At 38.3% G+C, this 20,258-nt stretch overlaps 1 protein-coding gene across 7 annotated transcripts in view; it reads left to right on the forward strand.

The window, feature by feature from the left end:
• PSME3IP1 (proteasome activator subunit 3 interacting protein 1) overlaps positions 1-20,258 on the forward strand; it is a 37,170-nt gene that overhangs the window by 7,785 nt on the left and 9,127 nt on the right. For 6 of the 7 annotated variants that reach the window (XM_055412703.2, XM_055412704.2, XM_055412700.2 and 3 more), the window contains 5 exons: positions 3,006-3,143; positions 3,645-3,743; positions 4,147-4,268; positions 9,798-9,928; positions 16,919-16,983. In XM_055412703.2, coding sequence (XP_055268678.1) covers positions 3,017-3,143; positions 3,645-3,743; positions 4,147-4,268; positions 9,798-9,928; positions 16,919-16,983 — 544 coding nt within the window. In that variant the 5' untranslated portion in view covers positions 3,006-3,016. Of the gene's footprint in view, positions 1-2,579; positions 2,700-3,005; positions 3,144-3,644; positions 3,744-4,146; positions 4,269-9,797; positions 9,929-16,918; positions 16,984-20,258 lie in introns of all 7 variants that reach the window. The other variant, XM_088830041.1, reaches the window with a different exon arrangement.

Consider the following 20,258-nt stretch of genomic DNA (forward strand, 5'->3'; position numbering starts at 1 on the left):
ATTTTCTGTCCTTTGACCTCTCCTAATATAGAAAATTCATTAACCAGAGGGCCACTGGTTGCTTTGCAGGCAAGAAGGGAATAGTAGTTGAAGTGCCAGGAAATGAGGACCTATAGGAGATGTGCAAATTGAAGAAAGAGATGGATGGAGCAGTCTGTGTTTAGTGTTGGTCCTTTTAAATTCACAGAAATGTTTTATAATTAGGCATGGCCATTTAGTTTTATTTGGGAAATGAGGGAATGTGGGGATTATGTTAGATTTAAAGAACAGATTTTTACAAGTGCTCATTAGTTTTGACAGTGTGACTTTTCAGGAAACCAACCCGTTGAAAGAATTTTTTTCTGTCAAATTATAAACCCATTGTCTTTAAATTTCCTTTTTAAAACTTGCTTCTGCCTTGTTTTCTTTTTCATTAACCAACCGTGATTCTTGATTTAGTCCTACATGTGAAAGATGGGGAAATAGCACAGGCCAAACTCTTTGGGTAAAAGTTCAGCTCTAACACTTGAGAAAAAGATGAAAAGGAGAGTAAGAAGGTCTTAGAATCCCATAAATTTGTCTTTTTCCAAAAGTAATTGATAAATGTTGGGAAAATTCTTATTCTGTAAGAGTTTCTATTTCAAATTCAAACCTTTGTTTACATGTATCTTAAAGGCTCTGACCCTTGAGTTTCAGGGATTTTTTTTTTTTAAGTCAAATGAATTATTTTTTTTTAAGTCAAATGAATTCTTCTTTATCCAAAAACTCAACAGGCTATGAAAATTAAATAGATGGCTTTACTTCCTTAGTTTTGCATTATAAGGATAAATCTTGAGTCTGAATTCTTACTTAGATTGGAAGCATGTAAGATTCAAGATTTTTATTTTGAACTGTAAGAAGAGTTCTTTCAGTATTTATATATTTTTTATTTTTTCAAGTGTAACAAGACTAAAGAGATGGATTCAATGGCATGCCAGTTGTATTACCATATCCTAATATTGCTTTCCCAGGTTTAAATCATAACAGTTTAAGTTCACTGTTTTGAGACAGTTTTTTCATGTTTTTATAAGATTAAAGAAACTAGGAATGCTTGACCCAGAAAAGTGACAAATTAGGAGGAAAATGGGAGTTGTTTTCAAACAGCTGAAGCATTGTCGTGTTGAAAAAGGGATTTGGCTTTTTTTGTGTAGTCCCAGTGGATTTAACCTATGTGTGGAATTTATAGGAAGAGAGATTGCAGTTCAGGTTAAGGAATAGCTGTTGTGCTAGTCAGATCTGCTCAGAGTCAGCTGCCTGAAGGGAGTGCAGTTTTAAAGTATGGGTTGGATGAAAATCTCCTGGGTATGAATGGTGGGTTCTGTTGCCAGTTGGTGAGTTGTTTGAGGTGGGCTATGAGGACCCATCACTTTCTGAATTATTTCCCAGTAAATAAGGGTGAGAGGAAGAAACCAGACAGCCAATATAGGCTGAGAAAGGAGAGCTACAGCTGAGAAAGAGGACAGTGAGGGTCTAAATTGTCTGGCCCATCCATTAGAGTTCTACATCTTTGATGTTTTCTCTGCCAGAAACATTTAGGAAAATGTTGGCCCTTGTTCCATAAGAGGCCGTTCTGCAAAACTTGAGGAATTTTTGGCATGGTCACAGAGAGGGAACAATTCTCTCTCTGTAATAGGCCTTTGGCTGGAGACATCGAGTAATGCTAAGTCAGAAATGTCCAGGGTTGTGGGCTTTAGGTAGGAGCAACAACTTGTGTCCATTGATTTGGTTTTCTTTCTAGTAAATTTAAAAAATTACCTCTTACACTGTTGGTGGGAATGCAAACTAGTACAGCCACTATGGAGAACAGTGTGGAGATTCCTCAGAAAACTGGAAATAGAACTGCCATATGATCCAGCGATCGCACTCCTGGGCATACACACCGAGGAAACCAGAATTGAAAGAGACACATGTACTCCAATGTTCACTGCAGCACTGTTTATAATAGCCAGGACATGGAAGCAACCTAGATGTCCATCTGCAGATGAATGGATAAGAAAGCTTTGGTACATATACACAATGGAGTATTTCTTAGCCATCAAAAAGAATGCATTTGAATCAGTTTTAATGAGGTGGATGAAATTGGAGCCAATTATACAGAGTGAAGTAAGCCAGAAAGAAGAACATCAATACTGTATATTAACGCATATATATGGAATTTAGAAAAATGGTAACCTGAACCCTGTATAAGAGACTGCAAAAGAGACATAGGCATTTAGAACAGTCTTTGGGACTCTGGGAGAGGGTGAAGGTGGAATGATTGGGGAGAATGGAATTGTAGCATGTATATTATCATAAGTGGACCAGTCCAGGTTCGACGCATAAATTTTCCTCTGTTCATTTCTTTGCATTTGTGCTTTTTTAATAAAAATACTTTTAACTGTAAAAAAAAATTAAAAAAATAAAAAATAAATAAAAATTACTGAAAAATACAAAAAAAAAAATAAAAATTTTCTGTGTTGTTACAATGAACTAAACTTCAACAGTAGGTTTTAGGCAAAGACTATTCTTTTCTTCTGCATGTTTGGATTTATTTCCTCCATTTCCATTTTCGTCTTCACTAGAAGAAGATGTTCCATGAACATTCTCAGCACTGGAATTTGATATAAGAAGAAAGCTGAAATTGACATGTCCTTCTTCTTAAGGAAGATCCCTGGTTTCTGGGGAGGGGTATGATTAAGTGGGTAAGAGTATGAATTTTTGCTCTCAGCTGATTCTCAGCTCCACCATTCACCACCTTAGAATTATTCCAGGTCCTCTTTCTGACTTTATAGATAAACATAGAAGTTGATAAAACTACATAATACATTAAGAAAATGTAATCCTTTGCTTTTGTCAGTGACTTATGAGTTAAACTACTTGAGGATTTCTCAGTTCAATGCTGAAGGAAGTTTTGCGGTAGTCTGTTGCTTGGGGGAGACAGAGTCCAATCTTCTTGTTTCTCTTTAGAATTTTAATTACAGTTCTCACTTGAAATATTTGTTTTTTAGACTGTTCCATTATGGATGGAGGGGATGACGGTAACCTTGTTATCAAAAAGAGGTTTGTATCTGAGGCAGAGCTAGATGAACGGCGCAAAAGGAGACAAGAAGAATGGGAAAAAGTTCGAAAACCTGAAGATCCAGAAGGTATATAGGCTCACAGATCTTTAATCCTCACTACCCTGCAGGCTATTAACATCACTTTCGAGTAGAAGAACTGAGGCTGAGGGGGTGAAGGGACCTATGTAAGGTCCCTGTAGCTGGGAGCAGACCAGGATCTGCGCCTCCATGCCCTTTCCACTCTACCACACTCTATTCCAGAAGATTCCACTGGTCTTCTATCTATTCAAGTGGATCCAGGATTTGAATAGCTGAGAGTGCTGCTACCATGCAGGGTTTGTTTTGGATGGATCACTCATCCAGTTAGCTGTCTCAGTTCATGGGCTCTGTTCACACTCACAGTTGACTTTGAGAACTTCTGGCTCCTGTCTGAGGTCTAGAGGGAAGCTGTGAACTTTGTACTATTTTTGTGTTATCTTTGCCCTCAGATCATGCAGAGACTTGACTTTATCTTTAAATCCTTTGTGATTCCAAAATAATATGAACGGATTGTAAAGTATGTATTTTTCCCCCTCCCTTTTCTTTCAGAATGCCCAGAGGAGGTTTATGACCCTCGGTCTCTGTATGAAAGGCTACAGGAACAGAAAGACAGGAAGCAGCAGGAGTATGAAGAACAGTTCAAATTCAGTAAGCTTCAGAAAAAACAGCATCTGAGGGACTCTGCAGGGCCTTTTTGGTGCACTTTTGCCTTGTGCAACACTTTTTCTAACCAACCATGAAATTGTCTTGATTATCTAGTCTCTAGGTGCTCATTTGGTGGAAAAGAGTCAGCTTTCTACCATCTAGACCACATTGAACATTTTGCTCAAAACTCAGTATACCCATTTTAATTTTATGCTAACATCTAGTAATGGGAGAGATGCTTTGATTTTATACCATGTTATCTATCCAAAAGCTTTGGTGTTTACAAATTCTTTCTTCTAATCCCCTGAACAATATGCTGTTTATTAAAAAATAGGACAAGGAAAAATCTTGACTATATTTTCCCTTTAGCCTGCTTTAAGTGTTCCTTGTTTAATTATTTCCTCAGAAAACATGGTAAGAGGCTTAGATGAAGATGAGACCAACTTCCTTGATGAAGTTTCTCGGCAGCAAGAACTAATAGAAAAACAGCGAAGAGAAGAAGAGCTGAAAGAACTGAAGGAATACAGAATATCCTTTGTACTTTGCTAGGAATCTATAAGGTGTCAGCTTCTCATCAACATCTGTGCATTTCAGTTTTTTCATTATAGAATGAGGGTCTTCTGCCTGGTCGTCTTTAAGTTCCCTTTCAACTGTGATGTTCCTGTGACACTGAATAACTGGCAGCGATATGTAGTTATGTTGCGTGCAAGAGTCTATTGCAATCAAAAGTCCAGATCCTTCAGGATTAACTAAAGGCCAAAATCCTAATGTTCCGGAGAAGGCAATGGCAAGCCACTCCAGTACTCTTGCCTATAAAATCCCATGGATGGAGGAGCCTGGTAGGCTGCAGTCCGTGGGGTCACTAAGGGTCGGACACGACTGAGCGACTTTACTTTCACTTTTCACTTTCACACGTTGGAGAAGAAAATGGCAACCCACTCCAGTGTTCTTGCCTGGAGAATCCCAGGGACGGGGGAGCCTGGTGGGCTTCTGTCTATGGGGTCACACAGAGTTGGACGCGACTGAAGTGACTTAGCAGCAGCAGCAAATCCTAATGGTCAGTACCATAGTATTCTTGCCTTGTGAGATTAGACTCTGAAACAGATGGGTAATGCAATAAACCTCATCCAGGGGAGAAACTGGCTTCTAGGTTTTTTAAAGGAAATTTTTAGCAACCCTTCTGTGTCCTCAGACCTTCTCTGGTCTGGCTTCATAGAGGGGTAGGGAAAGCAGCCAAGAGGACTTTGCTTTGGCTCACTGTTATCTTTCTGGCATCCACTTGCAATGTAACTTGGCTGAATCAAAATTCTCAGTTCCATGCCTCACTACTCCTGCCTTCACTCTACTACCTCCCTCCAAATCTCTTCTTTTTCTGGTGTTTGCCAAACTACCTCCAAAGTGTACTCCAGATCTTCCAGCTCTTGCTATCTCTATTGCCACTGCAGTCGTCGTAGACCTTCTCTGGACTGCCTGACCGTCTAATTGTCTCTGCTTCTATTCTCCTCCCTCCCAGTCCTTTCTCTCGACGATAGTCTGGGGAACTTTTGAAAACATACGTGGGATCATATAACTTTCCTGTTTCAAACACTAGTGGCTTCCTGTTGCATGTAGACTTAAAATCTGCATTCTTAACCAGGTCCTACAAGGTTCTGCATGGTTTCGGCCAACTCACCTCCCTTAACTACTCTTCTTCCTGTTTACTACACTCCAGCTTACTGCCCTTCTTTATGTTCTTCTCATACTGAGCTCTGTGATTCCATTTCAAGGCATTTGTATTTGCTATTTCCTCAGCCTGGAGTGCTCTGCCCTCAGATTTTACAGGGCTTGCATTTCATGACACTTGGGTCTCAGCTCCCTTCCTCATAGAGATCTTCCCTAAGCATGCCATCTAAAGTTGCAGCCACCCCCATCACTGACTATAATGTCATTTTTTTAAATAGTGTGTCACCACCAGAAAAATCTTAATTTATATACTTACAGGTTTGTTTGCCTCTTTACTGCTGGAATATAAAGTAAGCACTATAAGAACAAAGACTTGATCACCACTGATTTCTCCAGTGCTTGGTATATAGTAGGTTCTCAGTATGTGTGTGAAGAAATTAATAAATGACTCATCAGTTCAGTTCAGTCGCTCAGTCGTGACCTACTCTTTGCGACCCCATGAATCGCAGCACGCCAGGCCTCCCTGTCCATCACCAACTCCCGGAGTTCACTCAAACTCATGTCCATTGAGTCGGTGATGCCATCCAGCCATCTCATTCTCTGTCGTCCCCTTCTTCTCCTGCCCCCAATCCTTCCCAGCATCAGTCTTTTCCAGTGAGTCAACTCGTCTCATGGGGTGGCCAAAGTATTGCAGTTTCAGTTTTAGCATCAGTCCTTCCAATGAACACCCAGGATTGATCTCCTTTAGAATGGACTGGTTGGATCTCCTTGCAGTCCAAGGGACTCTCAAGAGTCTTCTCCAGCACCACAGTTCAAAAGCATCAATTCTTCGGCGATCAGCTTTCTTCACAGTCCAACTCTCACATCCATACATGACCACTGGAAAAACCATAGCCTTGACTAGACAGACCTTTGTTGGCAAAGTAATGTCTCTGCTTTTTAATATGCTATCTAGGTTGGTCATAACTTTCCTTCCGAGGAGTAAGCGTCTTTTAATTTCATGGCTGCAGTCAGCATCCGCAGTGATTTTGGAGCCCAGAAAATAAAGTCTGACACTGTTTCCCCATCTATTTCCCATGAAGTGATGGGACCAGATGCCATGATCTTTGTTTTCTGAATGTTGAGCTTCAAGCCAACCTTTTTACTCTCCTCTTTCACTTTCCTCAAGAGGCTTTTGAGTTCCTCTTCACTTTCTGCCATAAGGGTGGTGTCATCTGCATATCTGAGGTTATTGATATTTCTCCCAGCAATCTTGATTCCAGCTTGTGCTTCTTCCAGCCCAGCGTTCCTCATGATGTACTCTGCATATAAGTTAAATAATCAGGGTGACAATATACAACCTTGCCGTACTCCTTTTCCTATTTGGAACCAGTCTGTTGTTCCATGTACAGTTCTGACTGTTGCTTCCTGACCTGCATACAGGTTCCTCAAGAGGCAGGTCAGGTGATCTGGTATTCCCACCTCTTTCAGAATTTTCCACAGTTTTATTGTGATCCACACAGTCAAAGGCTTTGGCATAGGCAATGAAGCAGAAATAGATGTTTATAGAAGAGGTTAAAAAGGCCACCTTGGCATCTTCCTCCTGTGAGAAAGCTTATTTGAGTATTTCAAGCTTATATGTTGAGTAACCTCACTAGTGTGATTTAACAGGCTTTTTTACCTCTAAGATCGGTGCTATGACTGTGTGTATGCACTAGTTGGTATTTTTTTTTGCAGTGTGTGTGCAGTAGGTCCCATTAAAGAGTTATGTAGGAGAAAATGTGAACAGATTCCCAGGAATTTGGTTAACGACAAGGTGACTGACGGTGATTGAGATAAGGTAGAAACATGCTGCCACAAAACGTGCTCTGAACAGGTAGGGAAAGACGTGGCTTCCAGTCTGTTTTCCAAGTGGAATTCTGGTATAAGACTAAGATAGAAGTTGATAGAAAAATCACACCTCCATCCCAACTGCAGGGTTGAAGGTGATTCTTCTGAATCCTCCCTCCCCGACTCTATTGCGTCATGACCCCGGGATGGCATTATGCATTGATGTTTGCAGAGATGGGCAGGTATATGTACTGCATTGTTTCAAGCATCCAGCTTTTTCCTCTAAGGAAAAAATACAGTTTCACTTGAATTACGTCTTGTTTTATGTGCTTAATTTGGCAGGCAAGCAAATAAGACCGTGTCTCCCAAGGCAACATTCTGGAGAGTATTGTTGGTGTGATATGAGTATGAGAGGCCCTTGGGTTTTCAGTTCAAAGGGAAGGATGAATAGGGCAGCCGTGAGGCAAAAGAAACTTTTCTGTCCTGATAACATTGCAGTACAACATTGAAGAGGCTCCAGGGTTATTGGCTTTTATTGGAGAATTGGAAAGTTCTGTCTAGAAAAACTGAAACAAAGCAAGTCTTCCAACCCACTGCTGTATAATGTGCTAATCCCAAGCATGCATGTAGCCAAAGACATGTTGAGGTAGGAATTGAGGTTTAGATATCTGTTTATTAAAACTCTAGATCAGGAGATGGTTCTTGGTTTTGCTTGGTTGGTATAAGATATATCTTATAATGTGATACTTGTGAATACAAGTAAGCTGCAGTTTGTACCAGTATAAACAGAACTTCTGTTTTCTTTAGGTTAGAACAATATTTATTAATATGTATTTTCAAATACGATAAGACCTTTTAAAAACTGCTTCGTGTAGTCTATTCCTTGAGACTTTTGAAATGTATTTGTATATTTAAAACATTTTAGGGGGAGAGGGTCTTAAGGGGGGTAAAGGACTTGGGCTTTGGATGTGGATCAAAAATATTACCACCTCCCTCCCTGCCCACCAAAAAAGAATTTGAGAGCTTTCCTTCACTTAAGGAGAATAAAAAGTTAAATGTTGTTTTTCGTCTTTGTCTTGGTATTATAAATGTGTGATTTTGTTAAATTTTTTCTGTTGTACTTGAAAGTTTCTATCCTTTATGGTGGAGTTGTAGGTAAAAATCACAGCTTGGTCATGGCTTTTGGTATTCTGTACTAGAAAGATGAAATTTCTATTTCATTTTTATTCTAAAAAAAAATGAACATTTAATATTAACATATCAGTTTCCGTGATTACCTTAAAAACATTAAATAGATGAAACTCAGAATAATGCTGAGTATAAAGAATAATCCCTGTTGAATATTACAAATGTTTAAGATACCTGGTTCCCACAAGAATTGAGTGTGTGAAAACTAGACACTAGAATTAGAAATTAATATTTCCTAATTTCTGGTACCAGTTTTTCCACTGTTCAAAGATACAGGAATAGCTTAGACTGTATAGTCCCACCTCCACTCCTTTGGGCTGATAATATGTCTTAGATATCTTGAGCACTAGATGTCGCTGTTGTTCCAGCAAGGCACCACTGCATCTTAAATAAGGAAGTGCACCATGTTCCAGTACTTACCTGTTGACTAATTCGTTGTGAGAGAGCATGAAAGGGAAGGAGAGGAGGGGGTTGTGAAGAGAACAAAAGAAACTGACAAACCTTGGGAACCATAGAGTGACATCAAGCTTGAAAACAGTATATAACAAAAGAACTGGTGGTCTTATGCTTTTAAACAGCTTTTCAGTCCTTGTATCGTGTTGTCTATGCACAGGGGTTTCTCATTAAAATCACCTTCAGAGTGTTTAATACAGGTTCCTGGGCCTCTGGAAGTCCTTATTCAGTAAGTAGGTTTGGGACAGGGGAGGGACCCTGTTTATTAAATGAGCCGTAAGATGATTCTGGTGTTGTCTTACATCCGTAGAATAGGAGTTAGCCTTCATAATATCTAAAGCTGAATGCTGCTGATAGTCATAGGACACTGTGCAAAATTTTGTTTTATCCTTAGGAGGAAAAGCAAATAATTTTTCTGCATTCAGGGAAGCTACGCTTTTTTCTGTTGGATTCTTCAGGATCTTAGTTTTCCCCAACAAGTATGATATTGGCCATGTTTTTGGTAATAGCAGGTGTTCTGGTCATCCTCAGGATTTTCTTTGGGAATCAAAGGGAAAAAATTTGCTTCTCTGTATTATTTTGGGCTTGCTTTGCCATCTTCCTCCTAGTCATCTTCATTTCTCTTTAAATCAGCTGGATTTGACCGGCAGAATAAAGAGAGGAGGGCATTTTTTTTTTTTTTTCCCTTTGGCAGTGCTTCTTGGCATGTGGAATCTTAGTTCCCCAACCAGGGATTGCATCCATCCCACTACAGTGGAAACACGGAGTCCTAAATACTGGACTGCAAGAAAAGTCTGGGGAGGGCATTTTTAAAATAAGTAGGCCAAACATTCCATGGCAGAGCTGAAGTGCTCATGAGTTATAGGTGCCTTCTACGTCCTGATTTATCACTGTCCTGCTATAGCTCTTCTTTTTGCTTAGTTTGATCCTTAACCTGTAACTCACAGTAATCTCAACAAAGTTGGAATTTCTTCAGAAAACAAGAAGGAAGTGGAGAAGAAAGCTGTGAAACCCATAGAAACCAAGAACAAGTTCTCCCAGGCAAAGCTGTTGGCAGGAGCTGTGAAGCATAAGAGGTCAGCCCGCATTAACACGACTTTAATCTCCCTCTCACTGTGTGCCCCAAAATGCCAGAGTAATGGTAGTCAGAACAGAGTTACCTAAGCACAGGTCTTGGTGAAGTTCCTTGGTGGCCCTCCCTCGCTCCCCTATCAGATTTGGTGTCTTCTGACGCCATTGACCTTTGTGTCTCTGTTCGTTCAACATAATAACCACTCTTCATTGGACACTTAAGTACTTTCAGTGCAGGTGATATTTTATTCCTCTGTGAAGTACAGAGACTGAGAATCTCAGAGGTTGAGAACCTTTGTCCAAAGTCAAAAAGTAACAGGAGAGGTGGAAGTCAACATTTGAGCATCTGTGCTTCTAGCAGACAAGGTAGCAAGTTCTGTGGAAGGATTTATATAGGGTGTAATGAGAGCAGGGAGAAGGAGTAACTGCCTTGAGTGGGTATATGTGACTCATGTTGGGGAAATTAAGGAAGGCATTAGAAAGGAGACTAATTAGGTAGGACTATGAGGGCTTTAATAGGCAGACAAGGAGAGCAGAACATCCCAGGCCGGGAGAAGAGCTGAGGCAAAGGCCCTGAGGTCTGTAAGAAGGTAGCAGCTATGACAGGGCTACACACCTGGCTTGGACTCTGCTTGTTTGATGTGGGGTGGCAGCACTTCCTAGAGGTTTTGATAAGTTCTCTGTTGTTTGTTCCTCCCCTTTCAAACCCTGAAATGGCACCAGAGTGATTAAATTTGGTCATTTCAATTTGACCAACTCTACCATGATACTAAGCTGAAGTTAGGAAAATCAATATGATACTTTGGCAGCCAGCCACATGTTTTGAAGAAAGTGCTTGATGGAGTTTTGTGGTTTGGAAAACACTGAATGCTGGAACAGTTTCCGGGAAACATTGCTCGCAACGTTGTTTACATGTGAAAATGTCATCATGGCATAGCAGCAAAGGGGAGGCATATCAGAGGCCTGAAAAGGGCCAGTTACTCAAGCCATGGATTGTTCCTTTCAGCTTTTGGTATAAACTTGCTTTCCTGGTCCAGTATCTCTGGGGATTTGGACCTGGGCCAGTTGTACCGGGCCGTACCGAAGCGGGGATCTCTGGGTAGTCAGTCAGGGTCTCGCTTCTCGCAAAATGGGTGTTGTATCTCTCCTAGTCCTTGTGCTGCGCTGTGCTTCGTCGCTCAGCTGTGTCCGGCTCTTTGCGACCCCATGGATTGTACCCCCCAGGCTCTTCTGTCCAGGCAAGAATACTGACATGGGTTTCCATGCCTTCCTCCAGGGGATCTTCCCAACCCAGGCTCAAAGCCAGGTCTTTACCATTTGAGCCGCCAGGGAAGCCCCTCCTAGTCCTTATATACTCCCGTTTATTAGCTCATCCTTTATGGTTGTTTTGTGCAGCAAGGTGAGAAACGAGTCTCCTGGGGCAGGCATTCTTCATCTACCCAGCTTTGGGTTTATGAGAGTCACCTGGGAGTTTGTTAATCCTGTGGATTGCCTCACACTGATTCCAGCGCAGTATGGAATGAGGTCTGGGAGTCTAATTTTTCAAGTTCATGGATGACTCTAATGCTCAGTGAAAGTCTGATGCCTGATGTGTGTATGAAGAGAGAGAAGTCACTCAGTCGTGTCTGACTCTTTGCGACCCCATGGACTGTAGCCTTCCAGGCTCCTCCATCCATGGGATTGTCCAGGCAAGAGTACTGGAGTGGGTTGCCATTTCCTTCTCCAGAGGATCTTCCCGACCCAGGGATTGAACCCAGGTCTCCCGCATTGCAGGCAGACACTTTACTGACTGAGCCACCAGGGAAGCAAGCATAGTAATAAAACAAGAGCCTGTGAACCCATCACTCAAGACCTAGAGCATTAGTGATACGGAGTCTGCCTCTGTGCTCTTCCCCATTCTGTCTCCCTGCCTCACACCACTTTCCTAAGTCTAGTTCATCATTCTTTTGTCTTTCTTAGTAGGGGTTTGTTTTTTTTTTTTTTTTTTGCTTCCTACATAGGTATCCATGAACCGTATAATAACTTGCTTGTTTTTGAACTTTATTAAAAATTATTTCATTGTCAGTACACCATCTTCTGTGAATTTGGCTTTTCGCTCAAATTGTTTCTGTGACTAAAACAGTTTTGTGTGTGTGTATGCGCAGCTGTAATTCATTCACTTTCACTGCTGTATAATACTGCATTATTTGAGATATCAAACTTTGTTCATTCTCCTGTGAGTGAATGTTTGAATTATGACACATGGTGCTGATGGGTCAAGGACAAACTTTGTACCTGTGTGCATGTTTCTCTAGAGTCATGTGTCCAGTATGATAGCCCCTGACTACCTGTGGCTATGTAAATTTAAATTAATTAAAATTAAATGAAATTTAAAATGCAATCACCTAGCCACAGTAGTCACATTTTAAGTGTTAAATGATTCCATGTGGCTTGTTGCTACCCTAGGGGATAGCACAGATACAGCAATAAAGTGATTTATAAAATAGCATCTCCTTATGGTCTTAATTTGCATTCCCCTATTAACAAATGTAGTTGACATTTTATATGTTGGTTTGACATTCATGTGTCCCATTGTCCCAAAAGATCTATTCATTTATATTGCCATTTTTTTAATTGGGTTATTTGTAATTTTCTTACTGATTCACAGGCTTTTTTTAACATTTTTTTCTACAGTCTATAGCTTATCTTTTTAATTTTAAAGTGGTCAAATATATTTAATTTTAAGATGGTCTGTTTTAAAAAACTGATATATAATTGATGTATAACAGTTTCAAATATGCAACATAATGATTTGATAATATATATGTATGTATAGTGAAATGATGGCCATGATAAGTCTAGTTGACATAGGTACACATAGTTTACACCATACATATTTACACACTTTTTTCTTGTGATGAGAACTTTTAAGATCTACTGTTAGCAGCTTTCAAATACACAGTACTATATCATTAACTATAGTCATCATAATGTACATTGTATTCTCAGAACTTATTTTTTTGATAGAAGGTACATTCTTCTCAAGGATGTCTTATCTATTTTTGGCCACTTCATTCTTCTATATAAGTTTTAGATGTAGTTTTAAGTTCTTTAACAGTCCCTATTGGGATTTTTATTGGAATGTTATTAAATTGCTTGATAAATTTATGGAGAGATCAGATGTTTATGTTTTTGAGCCTTTATTCATGGTTTATATCTACATTTGTTTGTTTCCTTTAGTTAAAGTCATTCAGTAAAGTCTTAAGAGTTTTGTTGTTTTTTTCAAAGATGTTGTACATGTCTTTGATTAGATATATTCCTAGGTATTTTATATTTTTTTGTTGTTGGTAAATAAAAATGCAGTTGATTTTAGTATATTTGTATCCAGCCATCCAGCTTTTACTAACTTGACAAAATAATTTTTATCAACTGTAATAATTTATTGGTGGATTCTCTGAAATTTCTATGTAGGAAGTCACTAAATGATAACAGTGTTTTCCTTATACCTTTTAATTCCTTTTTCTTATTGAGCTGGTTGGGACCACCAGCAACACACTAGAACAATTACTGTGCACATCCTTGTTTTATCTCTAGTTTTAAACCGAGTGCTTATAAGTTTTCACTGCTAAGGATGGTATTTACAGTTCTGTTCCTAGTTTAAGGTTTGTTTTTTTTTTTGTAGCCATGAATTATTAAATCTTGTCAATTTTTTCCTGCTTTTGAATTGATAAAATAAATTTTTCTTTTTTACTGTTACAGTGAAAGAATAAAGATTTTTCTGATGTTGCATTCCTGGTGATAAACCCAACTTCCAGTGATATATTTTCTTCTTTTTTTTTTTTAAACTTTGCTGGATTTGGTTTGCTATAGGTTGTTGCATTTTTGATCATGATTGAGACTGGCCTGTACTTTTTTCCCCCGCTTTATCTGATTTTGATGTGAAAATTAAACCTAGCTTCACAGAATGATTTAGGGAGTGTTCTTTTTCTGTTTTCTAGAGGAGTTTGTATAAGATAGTAGTGTTCTTTTGTGAAGGTTTTATAGAACTCAGTGAAATCACTTTGGGCCCCTCTTTTTATTTTGTGACGGTAGGACTATCTACCTTTCTCCAAATCTTTTTGAGTCAGTTTTTTTAGTTGTATTTTCTGGGAATTTGTTCATTTTGTCTTTTTTCAAATGCATTAGCTAAATTGTCAGTATTCTTTATTTTTCTAACTGCTCTTGTCCTCTTTTCACCCCAAATATTGATGAGTTGTACTTTTATTCTTATTTTGACTATTTTCTTGAGAAGGTAGTCTCTGTTTTATTAGCCTTTTCAAAGGCCTTTTGGATTTAGTTCTTATTATTTTTTTCTCTTTAATATCTTCTACATTATTTCTTTGAAATATTCTTTACTTTCTCAAGCTTATACTTTTATTATTTCTGTTACAAACAAGTGTCAGATACCAAACTAATTTTCAGCTCTTCTTTTCAGTTATAGGCATCTAAAGCTATAGTTTTTCCTCACCTTTCATTGTATACAATTTTCTGTTTCCAAGTAAGTTTTTTTAAATATCCATTTTGATTTCTTTCTTGACCCATGACCTAGAGACATTTTAAAAAATTTCCAAACATATTGAGGTAGTTTGGTTCAGTCGCTCAGTCATGTCTGACTCTCTGCAACCCCATGGACTGCAGCATGCCTGACTTGCCTGTCCATCACCACTGAGATACACCAAGATACTGACGTAACTTAACCATATTTCATTGGTTCTAAGATGAACCTTCTTCCCCCCACATTTTAATATCTTGTAATCAGTGATGCAGAAGACTCTTGAGAGTCCCTTGGACTACAAGGACGTCCAACCAGTCCATTCTAAAGGAGATCAGTCCTGGGTGTTCACTGGAAGGACTGATGGTAAAGCTGAAACTCCAATACTTTGGCCACCTCATGCGAAAAGTTGACTCATCGGGAAAGACCCTGATGCTAGGAGGGATTGGGGGCAGGAGGAGAAGGGGACGACAGAGGATGAGATGGCTGGATGGCATCACTGACTCGGTGCACATGAGTTTGGGTGAACTCCTGGAGTTGGTGATGGATAGGGAGGCCTGGCGTGCTGCAATTCATGGGGTTGCAAAGAGTCGGACGCGACTGAGCGACTGAACTGAACTGAATCAGTGATGGCCTAGAGTCTCTGAAATATAGTCTTTCTTTTGTTATCAATTTCTGCCTTAATTGCATTGTGGTTTATATGTACTAATTCTTTTGAAATTACTTAGATTTGCTTTGTGACTTTTTCCTGAGATTAATTTTTGTGAATGTTCCAAGTTAAGGAAAATTTGTGTTAAGTGATTGTTCTGGGTTGTACAACAAAACAAACTTGTGGATTGTATTGTTCAAATTTTCTGTGTCTTTAAGTATTTGTCTGCTTGTTCTATTAGTACTTGAGGGGAGTATTTTGAAATCTCCCATTATTGTAATGATTTCTTGATTTTTCTTCACAGTCTATTGAATATATTTTTAAGCTCTTTAATTAGAAGCATAGATGTTTGGGATTGTTATTCTTTGTAGTGATTTAAACTTTGTTTCATTATAAACTAACCTCCTCATCCCCTGTAATACTTTTGATTTTAAAGTCTGTATTCTTAATATAGGTGCCCCAGCCTTCTTTGGGTTAGTATTAGCTATGCTGTCTTTTTCCATTCCTTTACTGTAAATCTTTCTAGGTTGTAAGTTGTTTTGCTTAAGTTTTTAGTTAATCATAAATAGCTGACTTGAAAATCATCTGTTAAACTCTCTTTATAGGTAGGCTTGGACTTACTAGGATTTTTTGGTATAGTTTCTACTGTCTTTTCTAAAATTAATTTTTTGGTCATCCCACGTGACTTGCAGGATCACAGTTCTCAGACCAGGGATTGAATGTGGACCATGGCAGTGAAAACCTGGAATCGTAACCACTAGACCACCAAGGAAATCTGCAGTTTATACTATCTAATGTTATTTGTCTTTTTACTTGAAAACTCTTTTCCTTATATTCTTTTTATTAAAATTTTGATTATAATTGTGAAATTAATTCTCTTTTTTTCTTTCTATTAGTTTGGATTTATGTATTCTGTTTCTGTTCTTTTGTGCCTTAAGTTGTCAATTTACCAGGAATACTTAGCAAAACCATAAAGTAAATAGCTGTCTTACTTTCCTGCAGAATTATCCATAGATCTTAGAACTTTTAGCCACAATAACCTTCTTTCTTCCTTACACACTGTCCAGGACTTTAGTATGGTCATGTTTAATACCACAAATTAGATGTTGTTTTTTATATAGACAATGTTTGTTTAGATTTGTATTGGCGAGTTTCTTTGTTCACCATCTCTTCCTTTTGGGATTAAGGCCTTCCTTCTAGGACCATTTTCTTCCTCTTTGAATTGCATTCTTTTTTTTTCTCACTGTCCTAAATTGTTTAATAGGTACAAATTTACAAACATTACATGTATTAGTAGTAATGGTGGACCTGGAGAACAGTGTGCATTTTCTGAGCTGCATGGTGAGAGAAATACATTCTTTAGATAATCTTTTAGTGAAAGTATTTTGGGTGACTTTCTAGCATGTCACTAAAGATATTTCCTTTAGTCTTTAATAACTACATTTTTGTCATTTATAAACATGTCCAGATGTTCTTCAAATCGATCTGTGGTTCTAACCAAGATGAATGATGATAATAAAGAATCTTGACGTTTAAGTGATATTTGAGGATATAATACTTCACGCCTTGAATTGATCAGAGGTTTAAATTCTTTATAGAAATAATTTAATTGTTCTCTAAAGCAGTTGTCCTTGAATTAAAAGATAGATTAAAATATATATATATACTTGGAAGGAGATTAAGAAGCTGAAATGAAGATTTTTCAGATCATCTCAGCTCCTTGAGGCTACCTAAAATCCATATAAAATGGTTTTTGGAGCTCCTGATCGCCAAAGCTTTTATTCCCTAAGTTTTGACCTAGCTCAAATCACATATATTTTTGTTTGTTTGTTACAGTTCAGAGAGTGGAAACAGTGTGAAAAGACTGAAATCGGACCCTGACCCAGATGACAAGAATCAAGGTGGGTGGCAGCTTTCATATCATTCTTTACCCATCATACACATGAACCATGGTAAAAGGCTGGAAGGCATTGAATCTATGGAGGAACGCGTGTATCCCCAAGCAAACCTGCCTAAACTTACCAAGCCATTTTAAACCATGCAGGATTTAAACCTAGGATTCTGTCAGCTGCCCAACAAAGTAGTATGTTAGAAACCATGGAGCTGATAAATGACAGTTGTGTTCTCTCAGGAGCGCTGACAAAGCCAAAGCCCTGGTGGATATCAACCTCTACTCACAAAGGGTTTTTCTCTTTCTCCCTTAAATGGCAAGTTTCTTCATTTCACCTGGCTGGCTACCAGTGAGAGGTAGAATGCCTGGCTCCTTCTGTTGGTTGGATTGGATTGGACCAAGAGGCTAAATAGTTTCCAAAGAGTACACTTTCTTTAGTGGTTTCTTTCATGTGATCAAATCTGGTACTGTATTAAGTGGCACCAAGTTATAAGTGAGAGTGAGTGTTACTCAGGACTGAATCAGGGATAAGAAATTCAAGAGTGTTTTCAGTTCTTCTGACTTCCTGTGGAATTGAGACTGAGCTGAACTCAAAGGGTCGTCATTGAAACAGGGCTTACATTTATTTCTCTTTTAAAAACAGATATTTAAAAATATATTTTTTCTTTCAAAAATTAATGGATATTTTAAAATACATATCCAGTGAAGTCCAATAATGGTGGGCTGTTGCGGATACCTTCTTGCTCTAGAATTTACTTGTGAAAAGGATCTTCGGTGAAGAGCTTTCCTTCTCCCTGTATGTCCTCTTCCATCCGGTTCTCCTTCCCAGAGGGAAGTACATTTTTTACATATGTATCTGGATCTATGTGTGTATCTAGATTATTCTATGTGTGTATAGGCAATTACAAATATGCTCTTTTTTAAAAAGTTTTATTATAGCTAACTTAAAACATATTTAGATATTGAGATAATAGTATAATGAACCCCATCATGTACCTTCAATTTTTAATGTGTCCACTTTTCTTTTTTTTTTAAAGAAAGTTTTATTTTCTTATTCTTTACTTTGGCTATGCCACATGACTTGTGGGATCTTAGTTTCCCATTTGCTGAGGCTAAGACTTTCAGTCCTGTGTTGAAGAGAAATGGTGAGAGTGGGTATCCTTGTCTTGTTCCAGATTTTAGCAGAAAGGCTTTCAGCTTTTACCATTAAATATTATATTGGCTGTGGGTTTGTCATAAAAGCGTTTTATTATGTTGAGATATGTTCTTTCTGTACTCACCTTTGCAAGGGTTTTCATCATGAATGGATGTTGATTTTTGTCAAATACTTTTTCTGCATCTCTTGAGACGATCATGTTGGTTTTGTCCTTTCTTTTGTTGATGTGGTGTATCACACTGATTTCAATACACTGAACCATTGTCATGACCCTGGAATGAATTCAACTTGAGTCGTGGTGTATGACCTTTTTTATGTGTTTTTGGATTCTGTTTGCTAGCTTGAGAATTTTTTTCTCTATACATCGAAGTTATTGGACTGTACCTTTCTTTCTTGGTAGTATCTTTGTCTGGTTTTGGTCTCAGGATGATGGCTTCATAGATGTCTTTGGTAATGTTCCTTCCTCCTCAGTCTTTTGGAAGAATTTGAGAAGGATAGGTGTAAATTTTTCTTTGTATGTTTGTAGAATTCCCCAGTGAAGTCATATGGTTCTGGACTTTTGTTTGTAGGGAGTTTTTATTATTACAGATTGGGTTTCATTTCTAGTGATTGGTCTGTTCAAGTTATCTGTTTCTTCTTGGTTCAGTTTTGGTGGACTGTATGTTTCTAGAAAGTTGTCCATTTCTTTGAGGTAGTCAGATTTGTTGGCATATAATTGTTCATAGTATTCTCTTACGGTTTTTTGTATTTTTGTGGTATCTGTTGTGATTTCTCCTCTTTTATTTCTTATTTATTTATTTGGCTCTTCTCTCTTTTCGTCTTGTTGAGCCTGCCCAGAAGTTTGTCAATTTTGTTTATCCTTTCAAAGAACCAGCTCTTGGTTTTATTGATTTTTTTTTTTTCTATTTTTAAATCTCTTTTATTTATTCCCTCTCTGATCTTTATTATTTTCTTCCTTCTGCTGACTTAAGTTTTGTTTGTTCTCTCTCACATTCTCTTAGGTGGTGGGTTAGGCTGTTTGATTTTTCTTGTCTTGAAGGCCTGTATTGCTATGAACTTTGTAAGAACTGCTTTTGCTGCATCCCATGGATTTTGTGTGGTTGTGTTTTCATTCTCATTTGCCTCAAGATATTTCTTTAATTTCTTCCTTGATTTCTTTGTTGATCCATTGGTTTTTAAGTTATGTTGTTTAGCCTTCCTGTAGTTTTTTTTCTGGTTTTATTTTTGTCGTTGGTTTTTAGTTTTATATACCCTTGTGGTCAGAAAAGATGCTTGAAGTAATTTCTATACTTTTAAATTTGTTTAAGCTTTTTTGTGTTTAATCCTACAGAATGTTCTATGTGGGCTTGAAAAGAACGTGTATTCTGCTTTGGGGGAGTGTAATGTCCTGAAGTGCTGGAGAAGACTCTTGAGAGTCCCTTGTACTGCAAGGAGATCAATCCTGGGTGTTCATTGGAAGGACTGATGTTAAAGCTGAAATTCCAATACTTTGGCCACCTCATGAGACGAGTTGACTCACTGGAAAAGAGTGATGCTGGGAAGGATTGGGGGCGGGAGGAGAAGGGGACGACAGAGAATGAGATGGCTGGATGGCATCACCGACTCTATGGACATGAGTTTGAGTGAACTCCGGGAGTTGGTGATGGACAGGGAGGCCTGGCGTGCTGTGATTCATGGGGTTGCAGAGAGTCGGACACGACTGAGAGACTGAACTGAACTGAAATGTCCTAAAGCTATTGATTAAGTCTAAATGTTCTGTTGTATCATTTAGGATCTCTGTTGCCTTTTCTGTCTCAAAGATCTGTCCATTGATGTTGAGTGGGGTGTTAGTCTCTTACTACTACTCTATTCCTATCAGTTTCTCCCTTTTTGTGTTATTTGTTGTATGTATTTGGGTGCTCCTATATTGGGTGCATACATGTTGACAAGTGTAATATCCTCTCCTTATATTGATCCGTTTATCATTATATAGTGTCCTTCTTTATCTTTGTTTATAACCTTTGTTTTAAAGTCTATTTTGTCTGATATAAGTGTTGCTACCCTTGCTTTCTTGTCATTTCCCATTTGCATGAAATAACTTTTTCCATTTCTTCACTTTTAATCTGGGGTGTCCTTTGCCCTAAAGTGGG

This window comes from Moschus berezovskii, chromosome 22 (genome assembly GCF_049115385.1).
Source record: "Moschus berezovskii isolate FMDL1 chromosome 22, NW_MosBer_1.0, whole genome shotgun sequence".
Taxonomy (NCBI): domain Eukaryota; kingdom Metazoa; phylum Chordata; class Mammalia; order Artiodactyla; family Moschidae; genus Moschus; species Moschus berezovskii.